Source organism: Thunnus albacares, chromosome 18, assembly GCF_914725855.1.
Source record: "Thunnus albacares chromosome 18, fThuAlb1.1, whole genome shotgun sequence".
Classification (NCBI taxonomy): Eukaryota; Metazoa; Chordata; class Actinopteri; order Scombriformes; family Scombridae; genus Thunnus; species Thunnus albacares.
In genome coordinates, this window is record NC_058123.1 from 25735893 (window position 1) to 25748335 (window position 12443).

The following is a 12443-nucleotide window of genomic DNA, read 5'->3' on the forward strand; positions in this document are numbered from 1 at the left end:
ATAAAATTGATTGATTGATTGATTGATTGATTGATTGATTGATTGATTGATTGATTGATTGATTGATCGATAGATCGATAGATTGATTGTTCTTTGTCCCTGGGCAAAGTTCTAGGCTGCATGTTTCAACAGATCATCTAGTATAGTAAAGTCTTAAAAATTCTTATTAACAAGCTACAAAGCAAAGATATTCAAGTAAAAGCCAAAACAGCAGCAGCTCATCCTGCACTGAGAAAAAAACTTCAGAGGTTCATATCATCACTGAAAATAGTCCAGTCAAGTCAATTTTATTTGTATAGCCTAATTTCACAAATCACAAATTTGCCTCAGGGGGCTTCACAGTATATACAGCAATACAACATCCTCTGTCCTTAGACCCTCGATTCGACTAAGGAAAAACTCCCTAAAAAACCCTTTAACAGGGATAAAATGGAAGAAACCTCAGGAAGAAGAGCAACAGAGGAGGGATCCTTCCTCCAGGACAGACAGATGTGCAATAGATATTGTGTGTATAGAATAGACCAAGAAAACCAAATAACAGAAATACAGCACGGAAAATAGGTCAACAAAATATAATTTGTAACATAAATGTAATGTGATCAGGAGGACGTTGAGCAACTTCCAGATAAGGATCAAATGAATAAAAACTATGTAGCCTCACCTAACACAACAACAATGCTGATAACAATCAAATGGATCCTGCTGTGAAGGCCACACTCCCTAAAGACACTCTAAGTAAAAGAAACTATATTACTGACTTTAGTAAAAGAGGTCAGATTTTCTTCAGTCAAACAAGCAGGCAAAGGTTTAGAGTCCATCAACAGAGAATGGTCTAAACATTACAGCTCAACAACAATATATTAGACAGAAAAACAAGAATAAACAGAAACAGAAACTAGGAAGGTTAATCAGGTCTAAGGTGAGAACACTAACACAGGTGGTTACACTAACAGTTACCATGGGAACACTGAACCTAAGGGGACACCTGGTGGTGAAATACAGACACGACAGACGTCCAACAAACTAAACTGTCGAGAGGCTAAGAGTGGAGGCAAATAGTTAAATATTTCTTACATTTGCCTCTTGGCTGACACGCTGACATGCTGCAATTCAAAAGGATGACTTGCTTTTCAACAAAACAAAAAAGTGGGACAGGGTGCTCTCTGACTGATCAGTTGTATTCATTATAAAAGCTCTTTAGTGGAGTAGAGGCAAATCAGTAAATAATGAATAAAATCATGAAAAACAAACTATGATGTATGAGGTGAGCATGTACACAGTGTACAAGCTTACCCTTACAAGTTTAGATTATATAGAGTATGTCATGCATGTTTATTCTTACAGGGGAAACAGCAAGTCATTCCTCTCTCTCACTGGAATTATCTTCCACACTGTCACCCTCATCTCATCTGCTCCCCTGACTGCTCTCATTTCTGGTTATAATCCTATAGGACAGGAACTTATCCCTCTTTGACTTCATTGTGAAGACAATGTCACACCACAGTGATTGCTAGTTCAGTTAACAATTACCAACATTTGCTGATTATCACTACTCAAAACAAGAAGCTGATAATGATGGAAATTTGAGCAAAGTATTGGACAAATTAAATGTTGATGCACTACATGAAAAAGGGGATCGCTTAAGTTCTTGCAATTCCTCCTGAAGGGGACATGAATGTTTGTACATTTCATGGCAACCCACCCAGTAGTAGAACCATGATGTTCACCACAAATGAACTTTATGGTTCACAGTGAGATAGTTCTTAAGATATTTTGGGATATTTCACGACCACAGTGGTTGGTAGACCAACAGCCCCATAGCCAAGCCTCTAGTGTGGCTAAAAATAAAAGTAGGAAAAAAAACTACAGTTAAACAAATCGTTATTACAAAAAACAACCTTCATTTTGTGGTTCATCCTGAATCATGTTTCAGCCACAAACTGACCTTCACCAGGACATTTGTTCCAGCCTCCAGATAACATGTTCAGCTACTCAACAGTAGACCAGTTATGACAGTAAATTAAGCTGCCTTTAACTTCAGGTTTGTTTTCTGTTTGCCTGTCAACCACAGGTGGTGACAACTCAAGCTGTTATAAAAACCTGCATTTACAGTCCTTTGATATGACTTTGTTTTTCTACTTTTCGCCACCAAATAACCATTCATTTGCACAAATAACAACATCCAATACATACTTAGCTCTGCTGGAGTAATAGCCTACCCTGCCACATTACTAAAAAATCTTGTATTTGCTCATGTTGATCCTGTTTAAAATGGTCTATTTGTTTATTTAATAATTTAGTCAACAAAATGTTGATGAGTTTATCAGAGCCCATATGGAGGTCAAGTATAGCCAGCTGCTGGAAATAACAAATTACTGTAAACCTATTATAATATTAAAACAGAAAAAAACTATGAACATTTAAAGTTGAATGTTCAACATCTCTACAATAAATTCCTGAAACACTTACTTAATAATCAAAAGATATTTTATTTTACAGTTGCTGGATGCTGACATTTCAGACAAAAACATAACACATTAGTCACACCTGAATAATGCTCCTTTAAATCCCATCTGAGAGGAAAAGAAAAACAATATTAGGTTTTATAAATCTGGGATAAGGCAGAACAGAAAGACAAAGCATTAACAAAACATGGTGAACAAAAGTCAAATAGTAACTGTCCCTACATACTTTACACCCCATACCCTTCATATACAGTGTACAATATCTACAATAACACTTTGATTAGTCCAAAGGCACATCGTCCGTCAGCAGGCTCAGTCAGTGATTTTATTGAGGGAAGGAGACTCTTCATGACCACTGCATGTTCCCAGCTGTAGTTTTGCATGTTTCTATAAATCACTTAATATTTTACACCATCAGCTTTCCCTCTAGTTAACCGTTAGCTTCTGTCGCATTATGTAAAATAAGCAGATATAGCAGAATGAAATACTTGACAAATCAAGGCACAATATGTGGTCAAAAGTATCTGGACACGCAAACGTTACATCAATATGTGATAGTTGAACATGTAGCTCCAAAGCAAGAAATATCTAGACGTGACCTTGTGTTCTGGTAAACTGTGATCGACTTTGCTACTTTTGGACATTTTAAAGGTCCAGTGTGTAAGATTTAGTGGCATCTAGTGAAATGGACTTCACAGAAATTGTTAATAATATTCTATAATATTCTCTATAATACTCAAAATTGAGTTTCCCAGAGCCCAATAATGTCTTCAAATTTGTTGTTTGTTTGACCAACAGTCCAAAACCCCAAAATATTAAATTTACAATGACAGAAAACAGAGACAAGCAGTTAATCCTCTCACTCCAGAAGCTGGAACCAGAGAGTTTTTGACATTTTTGCTTAAATATTATGAGAATAATGATTATCCAAACTGTTACTGGTTCATTTTTTTGTTCGATTGAGCTCTATACCAAACTATACTAATGTTCATTTGAATGATGGATGACAGATTTCGAGCAAATCTCAAGTCTCTTTGAGTTGATTTCAAAACTAGACTGAAATGAACGGAAACAGCAGCAGCCTGGGAAAGAGCTGGGTATCGTGAAATTATTTAATACTGGTGCCAACATGATACTGTATAATTGATTGCAATTCATATCTTATGCACATAAGATAATAGCTTATGCACATAAATTGTGCATTAATTATTAACCTGTGCATAATAGATTAAAAATACATTTGGACTCCATAAATTACCAAAAGGATACCTTTTAGTACCCAAGTTTGAGGAATATAAACATTTTTCTTTGTACAAATAACTTTAACTTTTTTCTTTTTAACAAAATGAACCCGATGCTCCAAATAAACCAGGTAATTATTAAAAACTATCTGCTCAAAGAATTAATAAACAAAACTACAAATATGACCAGACAGGTTTCCGTACTTGACAGTTTTCTACACTCCATGAAGAGCTGAAAGAAGTAATCATTAAACCAATCAGTATTGATGATCAATTTAAAAAAACAAAAGATTTTTCCATGCAAAAATGCAACAAATTCTCTGGTTCGATCCTCTCAAAAGCTTTTATGTTTGACAAAACAAGACATTCTCTGGACTCTTTTTCTTTTAATTAATTGAGAGCATAACTGGCAGATTATTCAATAATGAAAGTAATCAGTTGCAGCCATAGCACTGCTCAAAGAACTTTACCTAAATAATGTAGTCACAGTTTTGTCAAAATATGATTGATGAATAAGGAAATATGCGATCAAGAATAAGTAACCAGGACAACAAATCTGACCAGACATTCAATGCCAACTTTTGGTACTTTAGTTTCTGATATTCTATCCCACAAACACTTTTCTGTTGGTACCAACAAAGTACTGATGTTCGACCCACACCTGCCTGGGAGGTAAGAAAACGGTAAGAAAGCTAAAACGAGCAGAGCAGAAGGTCGTTTTGAAGGAACTGATTGTGGTCTCCAGACTGTCCTCCCGGCTCACAGAGCGGCCAGCTCCTGCAGCAGCCTCTCCTTCTCCCGCTGCAGCTCCACGATGCTCTGCTGGTTCTGCTCCAGCCGGTCCTCCAGCCACTGCAGCAGCGGCCCGCTCACCGCCGACATCTGGCTGCACAGGTTCTTGGTGAACACGGAGCCGTTGTGGATCTTAGTGACGGGGTCCAGGTGTGCCAGGCTGTGGATCTTGCGGTAGGTGTCCTGCTCCTCCTGACACAGGATCCGCGGCAGCTCCACGGCCGACTCCAAGCACACCTTGCCGATGGCGTCGCGCGGCACTACGTGGATGGGGATCTCCACGCGCTCGTACTCGGAGCCCTTCTGAGCCTGCACGGACTGGAAACAGGTGTACAGCACGCGCCCCGTCTTCGTATTCTTGTCCTCGATGAAGCAGGAGAAGATGAGCCCGACGAAGCACTGGTCCAGCATCTGGTACATGGCCTGGGTCCGCACGTCTACGTGGGACGGCCACACGGTGATGTGAGGGTGGGAGTGGTACCAGCCGACCACCCGCATCGGTCTGCCGGTCATGTCCGCCAGCCGCTCAGCCTCCGTGGAGGCCGCTGACAGCTGCTCCGGGGAGATCTCCACCCGGTCCTTCCTCTTGTCCGAGCGGCGGAGGATGATGACGGAGTGGATGTGGACGATCCGGGCGTTCTCCACCTGTCCGATGCACAGACCCATCACCTCCTCCTTCTCCGTGCTCAGCGCGTGATTCATGCACACCAGGAAGGCGTCGGACTCCAGGTGAACTGCGCTCACTGCCATGCTTTTAGTGAAAGTAAGCTCTCTATCCCGAACCAAGACATAAACAGAAGCAGGAGCAGTGCTTCACTTCCGTGTTATGCAGTACTGCACCAAAAACAGTCCGTGTAGGCACAGACGAAAAGGTTCCGCTTATGATATAAAAAAAAGAAGTTATTTTTGTGTTCTTGGACTTTCTTGTAATGTTGTAAAATTGCACACAACATGTTTGTGTGCAATTAATTGCATGTATCATTGGTAAAACAAGTTGTTCCTGAATCGACTGTAATTCGAACATAAATAATACAGCATAAAAGGACAAATATGAATGATAAACAAAAATAAATTTAAATAACAACCCATTGCCATGGAATAATACCACAATATTATTTTAGACTTTTGCAGAATTAAGTTAATTATATTATAAGATTGTTTCATCATCATTTACAGCACTTAAACTCTTATTTTATTCATATGTTTATATGTGAAACATTTAAGTTGCTTATTCATGTCCTCATGCCTCAGTGCAACAGAAATTGTAGTCCTCTTATTAGCCAGAGCCCAGAGTGACTGGGGAACGACTCACCAAGACACTATTGATTATCATTAATGAAACGTTAAAATGTGAACAGAATTTATATTATAGAATATTGTAGCTGGTTGAGCTAATGTGAACTACTTTGTATACTGTATGTTGTAAATGCATCATATTTTATAAACAGATCCTATATTTTGTATTTAAAATATGTAAAATGTTAATCTAAGTAACAAGTAACTGCAATTATCTGATAAATGTAAAAAATGCATATTTGGCTGTATGCATGAATTCAGTGTAAGTATAAAGTAAATAAAATGAAAGTGCTTAAGTAAAACTGCACTTTAACCTGTACTCATGACTTTCAGGCAGTCAGATGCTTTCAGTTGAAATATCTTAATGAATTTTTTATAGTACAATACATAGTGAACATCATGGTCATTGAAGCAAAACTGAGGATCTCAGTTTATTGGCAAAGTGCTTTTCATGACAATTGTATACAATGATCACAATCCAGGTTTCTATAAAAACAAAATCACAAAAATATTACTTCAATCTAAAATGAAAGTGCAAATGTTCACATGAAATAAAGGAACACTATATGTAAGAGTAGACAATTGAACATGTTAAATTATTTACAGATTCAAAGCAATAATGTGCAACTGTAAAAAGATTTATTTATAAAAAAATATCATCATATAGGAAGTGCACTGTGGTTTTACCCAGCTGTAACTTCATTTCTGGTGCAAAATTTGTACCTGAAGATAAAACATTTGGAATGTAGTAATACAAGAGTTCAATGTGAAGAAAAGACAGCAACTCTAAACCATAATTGTTGGAGTATAGTGAGTTCCTTGGAATAATTCTCAGGAGTTTCAACATTCTGGAAATGTTACTCACACTGCATTTCACAAGCACACATGACTGAGAAAGACCGTGACTAAGACACTTTCAACACTTTCATTACTAAGAACTCACTTTTTTGGCATCCCTTAAAGGAAGAATCCAAACATTGCAAAACTGCACTGGAATTGCAATACTTCAAAGCCAAAACCATAATAATGTCTTACTATAGTTTCTGAATCAAATGATAATACACATAGTCAGATCAAATCAAAAAGAAAAAGCAATACTTGTTAAATCATTAATCACTGACTCATGAAGAGAGTTTAATCTCTGTGAAGCCACTGACTCACACCCCCACTCAATGCCTCTTAACTTCTTTCTACTCAAGCTTACAGAGCTCAGCAGCAGATCCATTATCATCCGAACCAAAAATACCAAGTCCCTGATAGAGCGGCTGACAGAATGTGGTCTGGACTCTGTGGAGGAGAGTCATGGTGTCAGAGATGCTGTAGAAGGACAGAATACCTGCTCTGTGATCCAGGTACACTCCAACTCTGGATGATTGAGGGCCTGAGATATAAGTTGTAACGCCATTATGTCTGAATTCATAACGTTTGTCGAAACACTCCAAGGCCCAAGACCTGTCATCATTTCCAAATCCACTTTCATATCCTGTTCTGCTAATATTCTTGTATGCAACTGCCACTGAAACTTCATATCTGCTCCTCTCCACCTCCCAGTAACAACATCCACTCAGACTCTCTCTACCCAGGACCTGAAACATGTCAGTAAATCTGTCTTGATGACTAGAACATAGCTGTTTTTGTTTAGCTACCGTAGCTTTTCTGTTCTCATCTGATAATAACAACCGGGCATTTGCTGTATTTGGATCCAGTGTGCTTTGGTGTGTGTATTGTAAAAATTCAGCTCTGGTCTTAGGCTCTTCTTGTGGCAGTAAAATATCACCCTCAGTCACTACTTGTGAGATTTTGGTCCATACCTCACCAAGAATTTCCTGTAGTTTATCTCTGACCACAGACACAGCTTCTGTCACACCTTCAAAGTACCTCTGAGGACGGATTTTGATGCTGGGTGAGTCTGTATATTCACTAAGTTGGGACAACGAGGAGTAATTGTGTAGGAATAGAGAGTGGTCCTCTGTGTGCGAGAGCTGCTCCAGAGCTTTATCTTTCCTTCTCAGCTCGACAATCTCCTGCTGCAGCTTCTCCTGAAGCTCTTTTGCCCGACTGACCTCAGTTTTCTGCTTGGATCTGATCTGCTGCTTCACATCAGAGCTTCTATTCTTGATAAGACGGACCAGCTCAATGAAGATCTTCTCGCTGTTACTCATTGCTCTATCAGCAGTGCGATTAATGGTTTCCAGCTCCTGCTGAAGCATCTTCACATCTTTTTCTCTGTCCTGGATTCTCTGCTGGATTTTTTGTCGACTCGTTCCAAGCTCTCCCTGCCTCTTAGTCCTTTCCTCTGAAGCTAAGACAGTGTCATGGCCTTCATGTTCATCCATGCAGCAAACACAACAGATACATTTTTGATCAGTACGGCAGAAAATCTTCATAATTTTACCATGATGAGAGCAGATGTTCTCATGAAGCTTCTTGGAGGGGTCGACCAGCTTGTGTTTTTCAAAGGCAGGAGATTCATAGTGAGGCTGGAGGTGTTGCTCACAGTAAGAGACCAGACACTGCAGACAGGACTTGAGAGCTTTCAGTTTTCTGCCGGTGCAGACATCACAGGCAACGTCTTCAGGTCCGGCATAACAGTGATCAGGTGGAGCAGCTTGGAGTTCTATCTTCTTCACTTCCTCCACTAAATCTGCTAACATGGTGTTTTTCACCAGGACAGGCTTTGGTCTGAAGATTTGTCTGCACTGAGGACAGCTGCGGATTTTCTTCTGATGCTCTTCAAGCCAGTGGCTTTTAATACAGTTCATACAATAGCTGTGTCCACAGGGAATAGTCACTGGATCCTTCAGTAGATCCAAACAGATCGAACAGGAGAGTTTTTTCTGGTCAAGCAGGTTTTGTTGGTGCGCCATTTCACCGCTCAGAGACAGTGAATGCGAAATAGTTTCACTTTCACATGCATGATGAGCACTGAGAACTGATAGTCCAAACCAAAGCTTTGTTCCCTTTCGTTATATATGCTTGCTGATCTGCAATGAATGGGGCTTCACTTTACAACATAACAGTTACTCCCATCTATACACTGACAGATCTGCTGAAGTAAAAGGAGGCAGGAAACATTTGGACTGAATGGGACTGACTGTGTTGGAAAGCAGGAAATAGAGGGAGGGTTTATTGCACTTGAAATCATTCCAGGAAGAGGAGTGGTTTCAATGAGTCAGCGTGTTTATAGCCCTAGTAAAAAACCTTCTGCTTTAAGTACACAATTAAAACTGCCCATGCAGAGATATAAAATAACGTTATAGGGTGATATACCGACACAATCTGATAAACATTTAATACAGTTTGTTCTGACTGGAGAAACTGTGTTACGTAACTCAGTTCAAGTTCCCTGCAATTGCCTCATCAGCCCAGCGGAGCCTTGTTATGTCAACCTTTAGTGGAGACACTGACAATGTAATAATTACTTACAATTTAACAAAATGTGTTCCACACACTCCTATTTGGTCAATAATGATCAGTGTCTTGACATGCTTATATAAAAAGTGTTATGAATATTTGTAATAGGAAACACCAGTACTGGTATGATGTATGTTTTGAAGTTGGTAAAACAGATATTATGGTTTATGTATACTAGATCTATAGCAGGGTACAATGGAATAACTCAGTTGTTCCTGAAAAAATCAGTTAACCCTTTTATACTCATAGTCCATTAAAATGTTTCTGTAGTGTTTTTGCTTTTGTAAATGATTCACTCAGTAGAGTACAAATGACTGTTACACTGGATTCTTATTAGCCAATCAGAGAGCACTATATGCCAGTTTGTTTTTTCTGTTTTATGAAAGTCCTATGAACCAAAGAACAAATGTAAGGGTTATTTTCCATGATTTGTCCCTGTCCTGAACTCTCTACAGTTTTCTTTGGTTGGGCTTCGTTATCATGTCTGTGTTTCACCTCAAGGTGTCGCCCTTGGCTTAGTTTTTATTAGCTGCCAGTTATTGTTTTAATCTCTTTAATTTCCTCAGTTTGTTTAAATCATTTTTTTTTTTAGCTCAGTTTCTGTTATGTGTCCTGTTGTTGACGTGGGTTTTTACTTTAATTATATTATTCATTTATTTTAACAGAGTATTTTATTCACTTGTTAGACAAAGATAGGCAAAAAGGATATTAGATGGCATAACATTAGAGCTAAACTGACATTCCAACATCAACACCTGCTTACACAACCTAAAGCTAACATTAGCATAACTGTGGTTCTGGAGGTCCAGTATCAGCTAAAAGGGTCGTGGTTACTCACAAACTTATTAAAATCAGAATCTTTAACCTTTTGTTTTGTTAATGTGGCAAAATAGATCATAAGGCCACCCATGACTGATCACATTTCTTTGGGGACTGGTGACTCCCCTAAAATCACCTAATGCAGAGGAAAAGGTTGCTCTGGAAAGCCTTGCTTGACCCTGTGCCTTCTGCTGCATTTATGCCTCAACTATTGGATGGATTATAATTTGGCACAGACACTCATGTCCCCGTCAGGATGAATTGAAATAACTTCTGACTTTTCATCTAACGCAATCATCAGGTCAAATCAAGTTTAATTTGTCTAATACTTTGATTTATGACCAAATAACTGCAGTCCCAGCTGTACTTTGTGTTAAATGCTGATTAGTAAATACTAGTATGCTACCATGGTAACCACAGATGATGAAGATGGTAAATGTTATACTGCTAAATATCAGAATGTTAGCACTGTCTTTGTGATCATGCTGATGTTAGCATTTTGCTAAAGGCAAGGCATCCTCACAGAGCTGCTTGCTGTCTGTATAATATTACATGAGTGATGACGTGGCTGTTTTTTTCTTTTAATACCATCCCTCTGAAAGATATTTACTTTCACAGCACCATAGGCAGGCATAGGAGTACCCTGCAAATGCATCAGCCTTCTATTGGCTGTTCCCTTGTCCCTCTCGATTTTTCAAAGTTCAACCAAATCCAAAGGATGTTTCTCTACCTCTCTGTACTCTTCTCATCTACATGTGTATTTTTCCAGGTCTTCTTTCCCTTGCTACTTTCTCTGATTCTGATTTCATGTGAGGCCCTGATAGGAGAGTCTTTATGTTTACTCACTAATTAGACCAAAGACACATGACATGCTGAATCCAATTTCATGTCTCCATAGCAACAGGTTGGTAAAACTTTGATCCTGAACACGGCTTGAGACCAGCACATGCATGATCACACACATAAACAGACACACATTCAAATATGAATTTACTGAAAGATACACACACACACATACACACACATGCAAACATACACACACGTGCATAGAAACACATATGCACAGCACAAACCTACACATACAGCACACACCATGTCAACTAGTCACTATTAGCCTGCTAAAAAGATGTGTGTGTGTGTGTGTGTATGTGTATTCAAGAGTAGAGCATTTGCTTTGGCACTTCAAGTGTTTGCAGAGGCGCGTGGTATCCATGACGACTGAGATGCAGCCAATAAGATTTGATTGAAAGATTAACTGGAGCTCAGTCAGTAAGTAAGGTTTAAAAATTAAAAGCATCACACGATCGTGAACGAAAACAGTCAGTTTCTGTGGTTTTCATACAACACATTTAGACACTAACACAAATGCTTTATAGGAATATAGCTGGTGTTACTATTTTATTTATTTGTCAGCAAAATCTAACTGTGTTAGTCCATCTCTCAATACTTTCTGATGTTTTTACTCTATCTTTGGTGCCTACTCCCATTTCCATGGGTTCCTGAAGGTGTCAAGTTTTTAGCAAACATTACTCAAATTGGAGGAAATTGGCTTTGTCTGGGACTATTTTCAGCAGCGGATTAATACACATTTGGTGCTTTATTTCCAGCAGCAGGACAGGTAGTGTGGCTCATTGAGGTTTTTAATGGTCTTTGGACAGGAAAGGAGCTCTATGGCACAGAGGAATAAGTTATATAAGGCTTTGGATACACAATCAATATTTTGTTGGTTTTGTTTTTTTTTTTTGTTGTTGTTGTCAGTATGAAAAGTATAGTATATCACCATGAGACAAGGCTTACTCTTACTCTTTAATACACTTAGAGCTACTTTGATAAATTGTGTAAAAGCTACATCAGTTTGCACTGAGGTTTTATGTTGTAATTTTGCTAGTCTTGAACTCTCTGCTACTTTGCACTGACTGTAAATCTGTCATTCTGTACTTACTTTGTGGTGATACTACTTTGCAGCTACTCATTGTATAGTGTATACCATTTCTCTTCTTTTTGATTCTACTATTGCTTACAGTATGTCTACTCGGTACACATTTACTGCATGTCTGTCTGTCCAGAGGGGTCCTGGGATTTCTCAAATTTTTTTCAGTTAAAGATTTTTTTCCTTATCTAAATCAATTTTTGGAAGTGTTCCTCGCTGTATAGTTTGAGAAAATTACTTAGACAAAATTTGCACTATGAAAATAAACTTTTTGTATTTGTCATGCCATTTTATAATCTTAAAGTATACAACTCAGTAATTTACATGGTCTTTTTACTTTTTAACAATATTGGGCAAGCACCGTTCCCCATCATGTTTTTATATGTTGTACTGTGTAACACACACCACCTTATGTTTTTAATTTTATTAAAGTGTTATGGCGGTCATTTTTTTTTTGCAGAAAAAGAACTGATGCAAGAAATCAAT

The 12443-nt window shown here is 38.4% G+C and overlaps 2 protein-coding genes across 2 annotated transcripts; both read right to left on the reverse strand.

Annotated features, from left to right (window-relative positions):
* Nucleotides 1–2469: 2469 nt before the first annotated feature.
* Nucleotides 2470–5364, reverse strand: brcc3 (BRCA1/BRCA2-containing complex, subunit 3). The gene has a single exon (XM_044334321.1). It carries the CDS (start codon nucleotides 5246–5248, stop codon nucleotides 4466–4468), a length of 783 nt encoding a protein of 260 aa, XP_044190256.1. The 5' UTR covers nucleotides 5249–5364; the 3' UTR covers nucleotides 2470–4465.
* Nucleotides 5365–6212: 848 nt separating this feature from the next.
* On the reverse strand, nucleotides 6213–9001 carry LOC122968513 (E3 ubiquitin/ISG15 ligase TRIM25-like). The gene has a single exon (XM_044333818.1). The coding sequence runs from the start codon at nucleotides 8659–8661 to the stop codon at nucleotides 6985–6987; it is 1677 nt and encodes a 558-aa protein (XP_044189753.1). The 5' UTR covers nucleotides 8662–9001; the 3' UTR covers nucleotides 6213–6984.
* Between the last annotated feature and the right edge of the window lie 3442 nt (nucleotides 9002–12443).

What these genes read in the sequence shown, in the direction of transcription:
- LOC122968513 (XM_044333818.1), bottom strand. Translation starts at nt 8,661, where the DNA reads ATGGCGCACCAACAAAACCTGCTTGACCAGAAAAAACTCTCCTGTTCG.
- brcc3 (XM_044334321.1), bottom strand. Translation starts at nt 5,248, where the DNA reads ATGGCAGTGAGCGCAGTTCACCTGGAGTCCGACGCCTTCCTGGTGTGC.